The 18,656-nt window shown below is 33.2% G+C and overlaps 1 protein-coding gene across 1 annotated transcript in view; it reads left to right on the top strand.

The window, feature by feature from the left end:
* Positions 1-18,656, top strand: part of PKHD1L1 (PKHD1 like 1) — a 148,437-nt gene that overhangs the window by 50,053 nt on the left and 79,728 nt on the right. The window contains exons 23-32 of the mRNA XM_081071037.1: positions 311-483; positions 6,354-6,501; positions 7,018-7,172; positions 9,075-9,197; positions 9,921-10,026; positions 12,825-12,935; positions 14,125-14,289; positions 15,263-15,384; positions 16,729-16,861; positions 17,286-17,481. Of these exons, the coding sequence (XP_080927163.1) occupies positions 311-483; positions 6,354-6,501; positions 7,018-7,172; positions 9,075-9,197; positions 9,921-10,026; positions 12,825-12,935; positions 14,125-14,289; positions 15,263-15,384; positions 16,729-16,861; positions 17,286-17,481 (1,432 nt within the window). The remainder of the gene's footprint in view (positions 1-310; positions 484-6,353; positions 6,502-7,017; positions 7,173-9,074; positions 9,198-9,920; positions 10,027-12,824; positions 12,936-14,124; positions 14,290-15,262; positions 15,385-16,728; positions 16,862-17,285; positions 17,482-18,656) is intronic.

The following is an 18,656-nucleotide window of genomic DNA, read 5'->3' as shown; positions in this document are numbered from 1 at the left end:
CAGTGAGCACCACATTCAGGGCACCTAGAACAGAGCAGAGCTAACCCAGGGTTTGGTGGCTTTTAAATAACAATTTGCACAAATTTTTTTCTGTTTTACCTGATGAGGCTCATATGTCAAAAGACTTTAAGCTTGGATTTTAGAAGTAAAAGTTTACCAAGCACCATGCACTACTCGCCTTAAAGTCTCCTTTCTAAAATTTGGTTCTAAACAGCTTATTCCATGACATGTGGCTATTACGTGATAATGATTTTCTTCTAAACAGCAGAAGCTATGCCATTTTATTTCTCATTTACTTTACGTTCTTTAGAAATGCCAGAGAGAAGACTCCCAGCATTAGCAAATAAAGGAATATTTTTAAAGCACTTTCAGGTGAATCAGACCGAAGTTAATGGATCAAGTAGGACCAAACAATATTCTGTCACCATGACTTCATATAATTGTAGTTATAATATACCCATGATGGCTGTGAGCTTTGCGCAGGTAAGCCCAGAATTTTACAAGTTACTATTTTCAACTTATGAAGCATTAGTTTTGATCTAGTAAACTTTCTTTTTAATTTTAGCTGACATACAGATTGAATATCTTTTAATAGGACAAGACAGTTATTTTAAGGATAAATAAAGACTTAGTGGCTTGTTGAACTTGAGCGTAAAAGTTCACTTTAAGCATTAAAAAAAATCTTCAAAAATTTATCTATGGGAAAAATGTGAAAATAGCCTTAAGAAATAGTTCATCAGATTTAAGTAGAATTTTCTCTGTTGATTTATTAATAAAAGGAAAAGTGGTGGACTCTTCCAATAAAGATCCTTGACCAGAGGTTATTGAAAGAAAATTTGAGATTCTGTATTGTTTTTAAATTGTTTCTGTTATAAATACTATTCATTTTTTTCTTATATCAAAAGTTTTCCACAAGTCCAAAAGGATCGAACAATTGCTTTTATTGCTTGAGTTTTTAGTAAGATAAGTATTAAATATTAAAAATGTGATGAGTATTTTTAAATTTAATGTCCTACAAAAATATACGAATCAATATAATTTCCTACAACAAACAAAAATATAATCAACTCAAGATTAAGGGTTAAATAATGATTAAATATTGTAGACAGAGTCTCATAAATAATGTTTTGCTAACTAAATGATTTTAAGATTAAAAATACTAAAAAACTAAGTATTCCACAAAAATTGCCTTTACCTCATTCTGGCCCAATGTTTTAATCTTACTATCTTCAAGATGAATGTCTTGTAAATATTTTTCATTCTTTTACTCTTAGCTCTAAAACAAAATGTAGTTACTAACTCAGGATTTGTGTTGTCAAAGTGTCTGTGTCAAAAGTCTTCCTTTTTTTTTTTTTACCTCATTAAAACTGGTAATTGTATCCTCTAGATTTAGCTATTTACCCATCTTTTTCCCAATGGTAGGTAACATCTTATACAACTGTAGAATAACAGCACAACCAGAAATTGACATCGATACAATCTTCCTCCCTTATTCAGATTTTGCCAGTTCTACATACTTTTATTTGTGTGTATGTGTGTATATGTGTAGTTTTACACAATTGTATCACATGTGTAGATTCATCTGGCCACCGTGGAACAATTCAATCACAAGGATCCCTCATCCTACCCTTTATAGCCATAGCCACCTCTCTCCCACCTAAACTCCCTTTCATCTGTAAATTACTAATCCGTCTCTATAATTTTGTCATTTCAACAATGTTACGTAAATGGAATCAGACCTTATATAATCATACCAGTATGTAGCCTTTTGTGATTGGCTTTTTTCTCTCGGCATAATTTTTTTGAGATCCCTCCAAGTTGTTGTCTTTATCAGTAGTGTGTACATTTTGTTTGCTGAGTAATGTTTAATGGTATGGATGCCCCACAGTTTGTTTAACCACTTACTCATTGAAGGATATTTGAGTTGCTTCCAGGTTGGGGCTATTATAAATAAAGCTGCTATAAGTATTAATCTATAGGTTTTCATGTGACATAAAATTTTCCTTTTACTGGATTAATTAATTGCCCATGTATTAGCACATGTATAGTTTTGTGAGAAACTGCCATATTCTTTTCCAGAGTGAGTGTATCATTTACACTCCCACCAGCAATATAAGAGTGATTCAGTTTCCATACAAACTTGCCAGCATTGACATTATCACTATTTTTTATTTTAGTTATTCTGATAGGGTATGGACTGATACTCCTTTTGGTGTTAATTTGCTTTCCCTAATGGCTAAGGATGATGAATACCCATACATCTTCCTCTGTGAATTGTTTCTTCTTTTTTTTTTTTTTTGCCCATTTTCTAGTTGGATAATTTTCTTCTTGTTGATGTTTTAAAGCTCTTTATATATTCTAGATATAAGTCTTTGGTCAGCTATGTGGTTTGCAAAGATTTTCTTCCAGTCGGTCCCTTGTCTTTTCATCTTCTTCATACGGCCTTTCATAGAGCAAAAGTGTTTAGATTTTTTTTTAATTTAATTTTTTATTTAAGTATAGTTGATATGAAATCTTATATTGGTTAAATTAGTTTCAGGTGTACAATATAGTGATTCGACATTTTTATACTTTACAATGTGATCACCCCACTAATTCTAGTAAACATCTATCGCCATGTAAACTTATCATAATATTATTGACTGTATTGTGCTTCCTCTTTTCACCCCCCCACTCCCTCCTATCTAGTAACCATCCCTTTTATCTCTGTTTCTGAGTCTGTTTTTTGTTTTGATTATTTGTTTGCTTTGTTTTTAGATTCCATATATAAATGATATAATAGTGTATTTGTCTTTTTTTGCCTGACTTATTTCACTTAACATAATACCCTCTAGGTCCACCCACGTTGTCACAAATGGCAAGATTTCATTCTTTTTTATTGCTGCATTTTATATATGTGTGTGTGTATATATATATATATATATATATATATATACATATATATATATATATATATGCATAATGTTCATACACACACATGCACACCACATCTTCTTTATTCATTCATCTATCAATAGACATCTAGTTTGCTTCCATATCTTGGCTATTGTAAATAATACAGCAATGAACAGAGATGCATATATCTTTCTGAATAGTGTTTTCATTTTCTTTGGATAAATACCCAGTAGTGGCATTGTTAGATTGTATGGTATATCTGTTTTTAGTTTTGTGAGGAATCTCCATACTGCTTTCCATAGGGCCTGTACCAGTTAGCAGTCCCACCAACAGTGCACAAGGGTTCCTTTTCTCCATATTCTCGCCAACACATTTTATTTGTTGACTTTTTGATAATAGCCATTCTGACTGATGTGTGGTGGTATCCCATTTTGATTTGGTTTTGATTTGCATTTCCCTGATGATTAGTGATGTTGAACATCTTTTCGTATGTCTGTTGGCCAGCTGTATGTCTTCTTTGGAGAAATGTCTTTTCATGTCCTCTGTTTTTTTCGATAGGATTACTTATTTTTTTGCTACTCAGTTGTATGTGTTTGCTATGTATTTTGGATATTAACTGCTTATTGGATATATCATTGCAAATATATTCTCCCATTCAGTAGGTTGCCTTTTTGTTTTGTTGAAGGTTCTCTTTGCTTTGCAGAAGCTTTTTAGTTTGATGTAGTTCCATTTGTTTATTTTTACTTTTGTTTCCCTTGCCCAAGGGAGCATATCCAAAAAGATATTACTCAGAATGTTGTCAAATAGTTTTTTTTTTCTAGTTTTCAGGCCTTATATTTAAGTATTAACCTGTTTTGAGTTAATTTTTGGATATGGTTTAAGAAAGTGTCCAATTTCTTTATTTTTCTTTCAAGTATCTGTCTAGTTTTTCTAACAAAAAGATTATGCACCATGATCAAGTGGGATTTATACCAGGGATACAGGAGTGGTTCAACATCTGCAAAACAATGTGATTCATCACATCAACAAAACCAAGGATAAAAATTATATGATTATCTCAAAAGATGCAGAAAAAGTGTTTCACAAAATTCAACATCCATTTATGATAAAAACTCTCAACAAAGTGGATATAAAAGAAAATTACCTCCACTTGATAAAGGGTATATCTGATGAGCCCGTAGCTAACATTATACTCAATGGTGAAAAGCTGAAAGCTTTTTCTATAAGATCAGGAACAAGACAAGGTTGGCCACTTTCACCACTATTATTCAACATAGTACTGGAAGTCCTAGCCACAGCAATTGGACAAGGAAAAGAAAAAAAAAAAAGCATCCAAATAGGAAAGGAAGAAGTAAAACTATAACTGTTTGCAGGTGATATGATACTATATATAGAAAACCCTAAAGAATCCACCAAAAAATTAATAGAATTAATAAAAGAATTAAGTAAACTAGCAGAATACAAAATTAATATACAGAAATCTGTCATGTTCCTATACACCAATAGCAAACAATCAGAAGGAGAAGTGAAGAAAACAATCCCATTCACAATTGCATCAAAAAGAGTAAAATACCTAGAAATAAACTTACCCAAGTTGGTGAAAAAAACTATACTCTGAAAACTATAAGACATGAAGAAAGAAATTGAAGAGGACATAAATAAACGGAAGGATTTATTGAACTCAGATATTGGAAGGAATATTGTTAAAATGATCACACTACCCAAAGTAATATAAGATTCAATGCAATTCCTGTCAAAATACCAATGTCATTCTTATCAAAACTAAAATTTGTATGGAACTACAAAAGACCCCAAATAGCCACTGCAATCTTGAGAAAGAACAAAGTTGGAGGTATCACGTTCCATGATCTCAATCTATACAAGGCTCTGTACTAATCAATACAGTAAGGTACTGGCACAAAAACAGGCACACAGATCAATGGAACAGAATGGAAAGCCCAGAAATAAACCTTCATTTATATGGTCAACTAATCTACAACAACGGAGGTAAAAATATAGACTGGAGTAATGACAATGTCTTCAAAGGTCTTTAAGTTTGATGAGATACAATGTATCAGTTTTTTCCTTTTATGAGTGGTGCTTTCAGTTTCAGAACTCTTCGCTTAGCCTTAAGTCCTGAATGTTATTCTTTTTTTTTTTTTCCTGAAAGTTTTACAGCTGTACATTTTTCATTTAAGCTCATGGTCCGTTTTGAGTTAACTTTTGTATAAGAAGTGTAATTTTAGATGGAGGTTCGTGTGTTTGCCTATAGCTCTAATTGCCCAGCACCGTTTATTGAAAAGGCTATCCTTCCTCTATGAAACTAATTTTGCACTTTTATCAAAAATCAGTTGGTTGTATTTGTGTCGGTATATTTCTGGATTCTCCATTCTGTACAGCTAGATGAAATTGCTCTGTGTGTCGATTCTTCTACTCATAATCTCATGTAACCACTACTCGGATCAAGATAAAGAAAATCATTAGCTTCCAAGAGGCGTCCTGGTGCCTTCTCATTGTCACCCCTAGAAATACCACTATTTTGACTTCTATCACCATTAATCAGTTTTGCTTGTTTTTAATCACATCTATTATTAATACAGATCACATCTATTATTAATACAGCATGTACTCTTTTTCATCTAGCTGTTTTAATTCAATACTGTGAGATTCATGTGTTGCCTGGAGCTGTAGTTCATTCTTTTTTATTGTTTTACAGTATTCTATGGTGTGTGTATATCACAATTTATCCATCCTATTGATGGACTTCTGCATTATTTCCAGTTTGGAGCTATCGTGAATAAAGGCATTATGAACATTCTTGTATCTGTCTTTCGGGATTTACGTTTGTTCATTTCTGAGGACAGTGGGGCTTATAGTTAACAGATAACTATGAGAGATCAGAAACAGGTGAATGTCATTTTCACTGTTACAATCTATGAATTTTTACAGCTTATGTTTCTTTTGGCACTTACCATTAGACAGTTATTTCCTGAGTCTGGATCAGTCACTGTACTGACCATTCACTTCCTCACATTATTAGATACATTTTCAAGTCCCCATATGTTATTTCTTCAAAAAGGTTTTTAGGTTTTTGATAGCCAGGACCATATCTCATGTTTCTCTGCCTCCCCGCAATGATTAGCACTGTACCTTGAACAGAATGCCTGCTCAATAAATATTTGTTCCTTGAGTGATGGAGGGGATACTCTGAATTAATGAGGTATTACTGTGGTTCCAGATGATTGCTGCACAAATGACTGAGTTAACTTTGGCCTCATTATTGCAGCTATATAGGTATGGTCTCTGTTGATTTATGTGTCTCTCCTTAATGTTCTGAAGAATCTTGAATATCTGATGCTTATTTATGTCATATCACAGAATTGTACTATGGTCAAATAGAAATCATGTTAGCCATTGTTATGTTTAATCATTTTATCAATATTTATTTTGGAATTTAGATAATCACAAATGAGACAGAGAATGAGTCTGTTTACAGAGGAAATAATTGGCCAGGGGAGTCAAAGATTCGTATTGAAAGAATTCAAGCAGCATCTCCACCTCTAAGTGGCAGTTTTGACATTCACATTTATGGACATGTTCTCAAAGGTATATGAAAAAATTCAGAGCATGGTATATGTATCAATTGGACAGTGCTTATCTAGACAACCATATAAATATTTTGGTGTATTTCTTTCTAGTGTCATTTGTCTACATAATTTATATACTTGAAATTATGTCAGTAATGTAAAGCTAAATGACCCAGAACAAATTGCATTTTCCTATTTTCTTTATTGCCTCGCCAGATATGCCAGGTTATATTCCCAAAAGTTTGTTTTTCTTGTATGTGCACAGCTTATAGATTGCTTGGAAAGTTAATTGATATTAAAAAGAAAAGTATTTGAGTCCGAGGCTATAATCAGATGTACATCACTTAGGTAATTTTTGTTTCTAAGAGATATATAAAGTCTTGACAAAAGTAGGATGCAAATTCATTTTTACAGTATTGGAGGAGGACAGTTGGTTTAAAGGGATAATACGTAGTCCACAATTCATGTATTTTAAGGATGAAATTGGTTTGTGAATTTTTGACCCCTGCTGTTTGCCATCCCTCTGTGAGTGCAGGCCTCTCCGCTGACGTGTCAGCTGCAGATTTACAGTTTGCTCTCCAGAGTCTGGAAGAAGTGGGAAGAGTCTCTGTTACACGAGAAGGAACCTGTGCTGGATTCTCGTGGAACATCAAGTGGAAAAGCACATATGGAAAGCAGAATCTTCTACAGGTTCTCTCATTTGTCTTGGTTTCTGTTTTCTTCTGTGTGTTGCATGCTTAATTGCACCCTGCTTCATTCCAAAAAGAATTGGAGACTACATATATAATTTAAAATGCCATCTGTAGACTAAACATTAAAGAAAGGAAATTGAGGACAAGAAGACTGTTCTACATTAAGTTGACCGGATGATCTCTCTCGTGGAGAAGAGCTGTTGGTACTTTATTCCTTTTCTCCTCTGGAAAAAGTCTAGGAATATATGTCAGAAGACCCTTGATAGGGGCAGGAAGAGCCTAGGCAAGGTCAGTCTCAGAACTCAATCTGGATATACTTTAAGGGTGGGGGAAAGCAAGCATAATCACTGTCTAGAATTTTACCACTGTGCACAAGAGCTGTACTCTGGGGCCTTGGATGTTTTTGTGGTTTTAAAGATGACCTTTTTAAGTTCATAAGGGAGTCACCCCTTAAGTTCTCACCTAATTACCTTTGCTTAGGCAGAGTGTGGAAGGGGCCAGTAGAGAGGAGTCAGGGCCAGTGTATGTGAAGACGAGTAGTCTAGAACAGACTAGGGGCTCAGATTGTCAAACATTAAACAAATGATGCTCTATTTTCAAGATATGAGTGTGAGGCAACAGTAAATTAGTATGCGCTTTTTAGAGGATAATTTAGTAGTATCTATAGATACCTTATGGTTCATCAATCTCAGCTACATAACTCTCTATGACTGAAATAATAATACAAGTTTTAAATGATATAAGCAGAAAGGTAGTCACTTCCGCATTATGTGCAGTAGCAAAAACCTAGAACCTTAACTTCCCATCAATAGAAGAATGGTTGTTAAAATGACATAACCTTAGCGTGAATGCCATGTAGCCATATGTAGATCCACGTATATTTACCTGGAAAGATGTCCATGACATAAGGTGGAAAAAAAAATAGAACTCTATTTATGAAAAAAATTTTAAAAAGAGGTTATGGGGAAAAAGGAGACCAAAGAAAAAGGTATATAAACACAGAATACAATATATAAAAGGTATAAAAAATACAATGTATAAAAAGGTATATGAACATAGAATACCATACATAGACGATATGGATATCATAAAGATGTGTGTGGGGGGTTATTTTAAGAAAACACATGCCTGCATTAGAATTAGAAAATTCCACAACTGAGACAGCTGTAGTGACTGGTCTTCCTCTTGGTATATCTGCTGGTGTCTGCACGTCACTCTCTTCTCTCTTTTCTGATTCGTCTCCCCTGCTTCATCATCATTTGTGTTCCTCATCTCTTTGGATTACACGTGGCCCCCCCCAGGTTGATGCCTATTTGTTTGTTAGCCCCCGTATACATCACAAGGCTACCATATCGGCAGAGGGATGTTGGAAGGAAAGTGTTGTACACTTTGATTTGGTTTCATTTTTACCATTTGCAGAAAATGAAATTCTGTAAGTGGATGAAAAACCAGGGTAGTCAGAAGTGAAAAATGCTAAAGGGGAAAAGTTGACTCTCAGATGGAAAGAGGACTCAATTTTTCAATTAGTCAGTAATCATTTATTTAGGAAAGTGGTCATATTCAGAAAAAAGCCTAGAACATTTTGAGAAAATCAAATTTAATAAATTTATTTTCCTTAAGTATATTTTATTCTAAAAATTCAGGTTAATTTTAGTCATTTAATTCAAGTTGTAGGTGATGCACTATATATAATGCAATAATTTTAGGTTTTGTTTTTTCTTGGGTAGATTATACTCATTTTTGAAGAGGCTCCTTTCCCAAGAAATGTGATTAAAATGTTTGTTTTTCCAAATCCTTTATCTTTTATTCACTTTTAACCACGTATAAATTTAAGAAGAAAAACTAGTGTGGTCATATTCATTATAGCCTTCCTAGTAAAATAATTTTGTCTAAAAAATAGATTAATGACTCCAACATTATTGGTGAAAAAGCTAATATGACAGTCATGAAGATAAAGGAAGGTGGCTTATTCAGACAGCGCATACTTGGAGACCTACTTCGTACACCCACCCAACAGCCACAGGTATTTTTAAAACTTTCCTCATGATGTTTGATATAATTTTAAATGTATAACTAGTTTGTAATACATTAAAGTCCTGGTAAAACAGGAGAAATTACATCTTTATTTTCATGTGAATATTTGCGTTAACAGTTGTTCAACTCAATAATATCATTCTATGACCTTTGGAAAAATTATCTTATGATGAAAGAATGGATTTTTAAGTTCTACTACAGTCTGTTAGAATTTGAAAATATATTCTTTCATTTATTCTTCACAGTAACACTGTGAAGTAATTTTTAATGTTACTACTTTAATGATGAGGAATTTGAGTGTAAGAGTTTAGGTGACTTTCCCAAGAGTCACCTTTATTTTCCTTCATAGCACTCAACAGCACCAGGGCATAATGTGCTTTTACTTTAGTATTATTATTATTATTTATAGTCCTATGCAACTATCATCTCACCCTCACTAGAATATAAGTTGGGTGCAGATGGGATGTCATCTGTTTTGTTTAATGTTGTATTCCTACATTCTAACATTTACAGTTGTACCTGAAACAGAGTGATCACATTTGCCAAATGAATGAATGAATAAATGAAGTATCAAAGCAGAAAAAGTATAATTAGAATAGGCTAACTTTTGTAAACAAATAAACAAAATTCCATCATTCGCTCTATGCATATTCTCCTGAACCATGCTACCTCTTCACCTCTATTCTCTATCTCTGTGTTTTCTTATTTGAAGGTTGAAGTCTATGTCAATGGAATTCCCGCTAAATGTTCAGGTGATTGTGGATTTACATGGGATCCCATGACTACTCCCCTCATCAGGGCTATAAGCCCCTCTCAAGGTAGCCTCCTGCTTTTTAACTATGGGGTAGAAGACAACTAGCAAAACTGTAAATTCCAATAATAATTTTTTTGTATGCTGGTGTTACCAACTAAGGCAAGCAGAGAGTTCTACATAGTGAAAAAAAAATCTGTCAGATCAGAAAGCTATGGAAAAATCATTATTTTTGAAGAACAAACAAAGAAAACCTTTGCAGTTGAACTCACTGGTCTTCTACTTCTTTCCTTTCATCACATTAGAATTAGTCTCTAAAATTCACTCTGAGGTTGAGGCATTTTTCTTAAACTCTACTACCTATGGTATTAATTGGATCTTTCATCACATAAGACTACTTCTTCTAGGAGATTTAGTATTAAAAGGCTAGTAACGAGACAGCTGCTGTTGAGTAAAAGAAAATAATTAGGTCTAGATTTGAGAATAAAAGACAGAGAAATTATTGCCAAGAACTCAGTCTGGGTAACACATTACCATGTCTTCATGCTATGTGATTGCCGTAAAAAATGTGATTATGCTTTGTGTCTGAACTCCTTTGTGTCTGAAACCTTGGCAATTGTCACACAATTGCCAAGATTTTAAGAGTAAAGAAATTGTAACTAAAGATAACTGCATAAGATGTTTCCTAGTGTTTTAAGGTAGATGTCTATAATCATTTTTAACCTTTGCCTTTTAGTATAAGGTCAATACTACCAATTTCATCTGTGACAATCACACTTGGAGTCATATCATTGCTTCCATTATTGATCTGGTCTTCCTCAATGCTCCTTTTGACAATCCTAAAATGACTGAAGTATAATTATATGGCAAAAAATGAAATTTGAAATTTAAGAATAGCACATCTTTGTGTTGAAAGAATATATCCTTCAGACTTTTTTGTTTTTACAGTGATGATATTAACTTTTGGATAATTCATGTTACATGGGGTCGACACTTTCAAGAATAAGGACTGGATGAACTTTAATTTGGTTATAGTCCTTTGGGATCCTTATCCTTTTTTGTGTTGTGTAATGAATTTCCACTTTTATATGCTCTGCCTAAAAAATTATTTCTTGTTCAAAATAATTAACCTGAATTACTTTTTACCACATTTTGATAAATTTAAAAACAATGAAAAGGTAAATATAAATAATGCTATTAAAAAATCATATTCTCTTCACTGAAAATTAATAGCTGTTGACATTTGTCATACTTCTAATCATCAGTTTAAGAAAGAATATTACAGGGACTGCAGAAGGCCCCTATAAGCACCATCTCTAGTCCTAGTCACCTGCAAACTTCCCCCAAGGAAATCAGAATAATTAACTTTGTGTGTATTCTTCCATGCCATTTTTAATACCTTTTGTATATAACACAAACAGTAATTGTACCAGTTTTTTAAATTTTATGAATGAGATATTACAGTGTAAATATCATTTGCATCTTTTATTGTTGAGCATTCAATTTGAGAAATATCTAATTCGTCACTTTAAAATATTTTATGAACATACCAATTTATTTGTTTTTCTATTGATGGACATTAAGACTGTTTACAGTTTTTTGTTTTTACGTGTAAGACTGGACTGAGCTTTGTTGTACAAATCTATTACATACATGCTAGAGCTTTAGGATACATGCCCAGACATGGAATTGCTGGGTAATAATTGAGTATATGTGTATTCAGTTTACTAGATGACCAAATTGCTCTCCAATGTAGCTGTACCTCCAGCAGGAAGGAGAGCACCGTATTCCCCACTTTTTGTCAGCACGCGATATTATCAGCTTCCTAATTTTTGGTCAATCTGATGGGTGGGCAAAAGACGTTATCTCGTTATTGTTTTAATGTGTCTGTTCCTTGATTAGTAATGCACATAAGTGTCTTCTTGTGTGTTTCTTGGACATTTAGATTATTTTTCTGCAAATTGCTTGTTAACATCCCTAATCCATTTATCAAATTATCTTTTTTTTCTACCGAGTTGTAACTGTGTACTGTGTATAGTGTTTACCAAACCTTTGCACATGTCTTCTTCCAGTATATCACTTGTGTTTTGTTTTAGTATCTTGTTCATGGAAACATTTAAATAATTGATTTATTCTAATTTATGTATCTTGTCCTATATGATTAACCATAGCTTTTTGTATCTATTTAAGAAATTTCTATTTTAAAGTCAAGATAGTTATGTTTTCTTCTAAAATTTTAGAGTTTTGTTTTTCATTTTTAGTTGTTTAAATCCATGTGTGATCTTTGTTGTGTGTGATATTGTATAAGTAGGGTGAACATATTTATTGATCAAATCTGGACACTTTTAAGAATCGAATGGAAAATCATTAATTACAAGATGCGTGGACAGCAGGTGTAATCCAGGACTATCCTAGACACTTTAGGATGGATATCACCATATATAGAGAAATCTTATTTTATTTCAAATGGAAAGTGTCCATAATACTTTGTTTACAGTTTATCCTTTTCTCATTAATAAATGATGGCAATTCTGAAATAGTCTAAGTTACCATATAGAGATGTTTCTCTAAGTTCATTGTTGTAAGAATAATTTTCCTTTCCTTACCTCATTTCATGCTTTCAGTCAGATAATTCTTTCCACTAATCTCTATCAATACACAGATTCAAAATATGAAGCAATAGTGTTATTCAATGGAAAAAAATTCCATTGCTAAATAAACATCTTTTTCTCTCTGCTTGCTTATAGGCTTATTATTTATGTTTTAGAAGATAGGCTTGTTTTTCTCTGAGAAATATCTGATTTCATAACAGCAGATTCTATGTTTTGTTATTGTAACATTGCTTTTTCGACTTGTTATTTTCAGGGTCCTATGAAGAAAGCACAATTCTAACCATATTAGGCTCTGGATTTTCTCCTAGTTCAGCTATTTCAGTTTCAGTTGGACCAATAGGTTGCTCCCTTCTTTCTGTGGATGGTAGGTCCTTTTAAAATTTGTTATTATTGAGTCTAATTGTCCTTCTCTAAGAGAAAGTGGAATGGAAGAGCTCTGTTATTCTATAGTGTACCCTGTGGGATCATGAAATTGGCAAACTGCTCCGGATAAATGTCTTTTTAAACTTTGGTTACCAAAAAATTAAAGGGGTAAGACATTTGCTAATTCTCTCTCTGTTGTACAGTGTCTTTATCCCATGATAGTTGATTTTTATTCTTTTTTCCTTCATAAAGTGATTATATGAAATCTTTCCTACCCAAAACTTATATAAAATTATATTGAATTTCAACTGTAATTGGAAAAAATAAAATAGGAATAAATAAAAAACAAAAAAGAAATCGTCCCTTTTTTGGTGTGTCTCTGGGCCACAGTAGTATATAAATTGCTGCTCTGGTATTCTACTCTGCCTTGCTTTGACAGTCTCACGTTAGTCATACAGCAAGAGGACACGGTCATCTTCCTTGACTTCTAGTCCAATAGAACCTCTGCCATTAACATAGAATTGAAAGATTATTCACGTTTTTCTGCTCATGGAAAAGAGGGCAATAATTTTTTATTTCTCTAAAAATTATTTTTCATAATCCTAGGTGTATTTCTTAATTTTAATAAGTTGGAATTATATAAGCAAATCCATTTCCTTTCATATCATTCAAATTGTTTTCAATTTAGATCATCTGTGCATTCTTGAGATCTAACAATCAATTTTGCATCTGTATTACTAGTGCACATATATTATTCTAAATGAGGTGAAGAATGTGTTTTCATTTAGTTTTCAGTCACCTTTCTTGATGAAACCTGTTTTACTCAGTTTGTGACATAAACAATATATTGGATCAAAATTTTTACAATTATGATGTAAATGATCTTACAAATTGGGATTTATCGTTATTATTATTATTATTATTACAGTAACTCTGCCACAGCAGCAGTCAGGAGCAAATTGTTTACTTTGCTTTCATTATTATTTTACCCAGGAATGTCTGATTCATAACATCAGGTAGTTTATAAAAAATTTTTCTCCCATTATTGTATGAGTAGTTTTCCTTAGATATAATTCTTGGGGTATAAAAATGAAGGCCGCTATTTATATTGGCAGATATACACTTTCAGTAATTTTGTCTCACAACAACATTTGGCTTATGGTTTTCTTCTTCTTCTTTTTAATCACAAGAAAATGAGATCAAGTGCCAGATACTGAATGGGAGTGCTGGACATTTCCCAGTTTCTGTGTCCATAGCTGATGTTGGACTAGCACGGAATGTGGGAGATGAGGTATTCTACTTCATTTATCAGGGTCAAATCTCACACATCTGGCCTGCTTCTGGGAGCCTAGCAGGTAATACTTAATTGCCCTAAACAAAGAAAATTCCGTACATTTTCATCATTTCATTGTACTGTTTCTAGAACAGAGTGAAAGGAGAGGTACCCAAATCTCCCTCATATAGAACAAAGGAGACTTCCCTTTTAGAAGGCACAGTGATAAGTGGCTGGCTAATTCTTTTGTTTCTTATGAAGCACAAGTCAGGGTGACTGCTTATATTTACATCTTAGGTTATTGAATTAATATCATCAATTATTACATGTTTCTATAATAAGCTCATCAATTATGTCAAGATAAGATTTATTAGTTAGTATTCTGCTTACCAGCTGCTCCATTTGTAATCACAGTCTCAGTGGAGCTACTTGACCCAGAGAAAGTTCCAGGAAAGGAAGGCCAATAAGAAGATGAAAAGAAAATAACACATTTTGCCTGTTCTGTTTCATTTCCTTTATGTTTTTTGTTTTGTTTGTTTTACCATGCTTAGTTTTGAATTTTGTTCTGGTTTTGAACTTTTTGGCATGTTTTGTGTTTTTACTTTATTTTGTTGGGATTTTTTTTCTTAGTTTTCCTTTTACTTAGAGGTATTAAAATTTGGGATTTGGTAAGAGTCTTAAATTCACTTTCATGTCCCACCCATGGAATGGTTGAACAAATCGAAACAGCATAATTTCTCTTTAGGATGAAGAAGGCCCTCTAGAAAATAAAAGTTGCTGCTGGGAATGTCCCAAGGCAATGTTGGTTACAAATCTGTTATTTCATTAATTTGCTCAGCCCAGCTCCTTTATGGTTTCAAACTTAAGAGCTCAGGTTCGGGTGTATGGTGTGATTGTATGTATCTTGAGTCTGGTCACTGATCTTTTTGTCAACCCATCTTTTGGATGATTAGACAATTCTTGAATGATGAGTTAGATTATTGCCAAAGATTCTTTTTGTTATCGTTCATCTGTTGTTGTTGGGTTGTTGTTTTGTTTTTTTCCCCCTTATGTAGGTGGTACTCTTCTGACTCTAATTGGATCTGGCTTTACTGAAAATTCAAAGGTATTAGTTGGAAATGAAACCTGCAATGTTATCGATGGGGATGTGAGTAAGATAACCTGCAGAACACCCAAAGTAAGGCATCTGATTTTAGTGTTTTTTTTCCGAAGTCTAAAATCTTATAAATTTAAGAACATCTCAGTAGAGGGTTAAACAAATGGCATATATACCTAGGAAGTACAGAGTTTCAGTTATGCTCTTTAACAATGATTTCTTCAACATCTGCTAATATCAAAATATGAAATATTATTCCATATTCTAGATACTTAACATCATTAAAGAAGACAGACACATAAGCCAATAGTAAAGAGTGTGGTCCATTTGAAATAATAGAAATTGTTATAAAGTAAAGATAAAATACGTGGGAAGAGGGTGTTAGAAGAATTTTACAGGAAAGTAGAAAAGTTGATGTCCTATCAGAGCTTAAAGGGTGAATGGGAGTTGACCAGGTAAATCAAAGGATGAAAATAAATTAGTACTAATAAACAGTCTAAGAAATTCAAGGAAGCAAATTTAGACATTTTTAGTTTTTAAAAGGGAACATATACTATAAATTAAAGTTTCAGTTTGTTGACCAAAAAACAACAAAACACAGTGTGAAGTTCCCCGTGGAATATTCCATTTTAGGACCAATTGTTATTCTGTATTTAAAAAAACTAGTGCTTAAATTAAAATCAAGAGTCTGGTTTGCTTATTATGTGCATAAGGATGATGAATCCAGTCACTAACATTTTTAAAAAATGTAGCAGTCTAAGGGGGGTATTATGCAGTTGAAATCTATAGAAAAAGTAAATTTGAGCACGCTTTGGAATGAGTGATGGAAATGAGAATCTGGAGGATACAGTAAATTAAATCTTACTTTAAATTATATCATTAAGTTAAATACTCAGTGTGTGTTAAGTAAATAGTAGAGTAAAAAGTGATTTTCCTAATTGGGAAATGCTATATCAGTGAAAGCACCAAATATTTTTTTTTAGGAGTCTAAGTGTAAGTCTTGGATTCTGGAATTTAGTAGGCCAGCTAAAGATAAGTGATTTGTCAGTAAAAAAGAATGAAAATTATATATGAGTCTATTTGAGCAAAAAGTCAAAACATTTTGTATCTTATGTTTTATCAGTTAATCACTTGTCCACAGCATCTTGACGACATTGCTGAGTCCTCAGGAATCTAATAACATACATGTGAATTAAATTGATCAAAACCACTGTATCACGCACCTTTAGATACAGAATTTAAACATGTAACCTACATTTGAAACCAGGACTTTCTAAAATCTGAAAACTGATTCTGATTCATAACTTAGAAACAAAACATATTTGAAAGTTTATTTTGCATAATGCTGTTTATTTTTTGTCATTGGCTATCTATATCTCAGCATTTAACATTTTCTAATAGTTTTATTTCTTCTTCTTGTTTCAGAGAATTGAGGGTACAGTTGATATTTCAGTTACTACCAATGGATTTCAAGCTAGAATCAAGGATGCTTATAGTTATAATTGTTTACAGACTCCAGTCATAACCGATTTTAATCCAAAAATACGGACAATACTAGGTAAGAAATTCTTCAATAATATCAGTTATTTGACATATATGTGTATGTGTGTGTGTGTGTATAATTTCTAGAAAGTCTTTTGAAATAGTTTCTCCTGCAGTTCTGTTTCTTAAAGCAAAGTCCGTTATGAGTTGTTTTTATGTAATCATAGATTATAATTTCACTTTGAACATGTGCAATAGGAGAAAAATATTTTTAAAAAAGTACTTTGCCATTTTTCCCTGTGAAACAATTAAACATGGATTTTATCTCCATGTGGCAGCTGTCAGCTCTTTCATTGATTTTTCTTTTGCCTCTGAAAGTGTTAGGATTTCCTAAATCCAGTGGCAGTTAAGAGACACATTGGTTTACTTAATATGAAAATTTCACACTGCATAATAAGTTGAACGTTTTTGTAAAAACTTTTTTTAATTTTAAATAATAGGAGAAGTTAATTTAACAATTAAGGGTTATAACTTTGGAATTGAACACACACAAAGCGTGGCAGTGTATGTTGGAGGAAAACCCTGCCAGGTTCTTCACTGGAACTTCACCGATATTAGATGCCTTTTACCCAAGTTGCCTCCTGGAAAACATCATGTCTATGTAGAAGTCAGAAACTGGGGTTTTGCATCAACCAGGTATGATAATGAACATAGAATTGATGGAGTTGTTGAACACGTGGACTAATAGCACAGGATAGGAGAAGAAACAGTTATTAACTTTATTATATTCAGTTGCTTTCTTCACCTTTCTACTATCCTTTTGCAAAAGGTTCTGAGAAAATCTTATAAAGTACAATAAGATGCTTGGTTTTGGGACAAATATTCAGTTTAGGATATAAGATGGCACAACAAGGTTTATGTATGTGTCACATGATTTTCATTTGTTCTGCAAATATTTACATAGTAGGGGACAGGCACTTGCTCAGTGCTGGATTCATAGTGGAAAATAAGAGGGACATATCCCCCATCATTTGTGATGCCACAATTTTGTTAGGGGGGGAGATTTCAAACAGATTATTACATCTATAATTTAATTATAAATGGGAAAAAGTTTACAAAGAAGAGGTGCCAGATACTGTAAGAGTATGTAACGGAGAGAACTAATTTTCCTGAGGGAAAGAGAAGAGTTCTCCTAAAAGGTGACAATTAAGCCTTTGAGTGGGAGCTGGCCATCTGAAGGAGAGGATGTACTCATATAGAAACCTCCTCCAACTCCAACTTTTCTTTAGGTAAGTGTTAGTATTTTCTTCCCCAAAGCTGTTTGTTAACTGGTAAAATTTTAGTTCTGTTAGGACGTTACAGGTGTAGAATAGAAAAAGAGGAAATTGAAATTTAGGGATTAATAAAAAGCAAGTAAAGCTGATGCTGGAGTGAAAGGAGAAGTGATTACAGCAGAGTCTTGTGAGGAAAGATGAGCAACAGTAAACATAAATCTCAGAGCTACATCCTCTCTTAAATTCACAGGGCAGAGCTCACATGGGTTCCAGAAAAGCTGTTGGTTTGTGCTTTGGCGTATGATACAATGGGCAGAATTGACAGCATAGAAAACTGGATATTTGGGGAGGTGGTTCAAGAAATACCATTTTGTTATGCTGAGGAAGTTAAACAGTAGTTAACACAAAGAGTCATTGAAGTTATAGTGACAGCTGGGATGTGGGAATGAACTCTAAATGTCAGGTCAGAAACGCATTGTACCTTTCGATGGCCTCTTAGCAGACACATTGTTTGTAATAAAGCAAAATAAGTGGAAAACCCTCTCATTGAACTAGTAGGAAAAGAGATCAGGACAAGTTTCCAACAAAAAGGGTGGC

The sequence above is a fragment of the Rhinolophus hipposideros genome (genome assembly GCF_964194185.1).
Source record: "Rhinolophus hipposideros genome assembly, chromosome: 13".
NCBI classification, from domain to species: domain Eukaryota; kingdom Metazoa; phylum Chordata; class Mammalia; order Chiroptera; family Rhinolophidae; genus Rhinolophus; species Rhinolophus hipposideros.
Note: the sequence above shows the minus strand (reverse complement) of the source record. Positions and strands in the feature narration are given on the sequence as shown.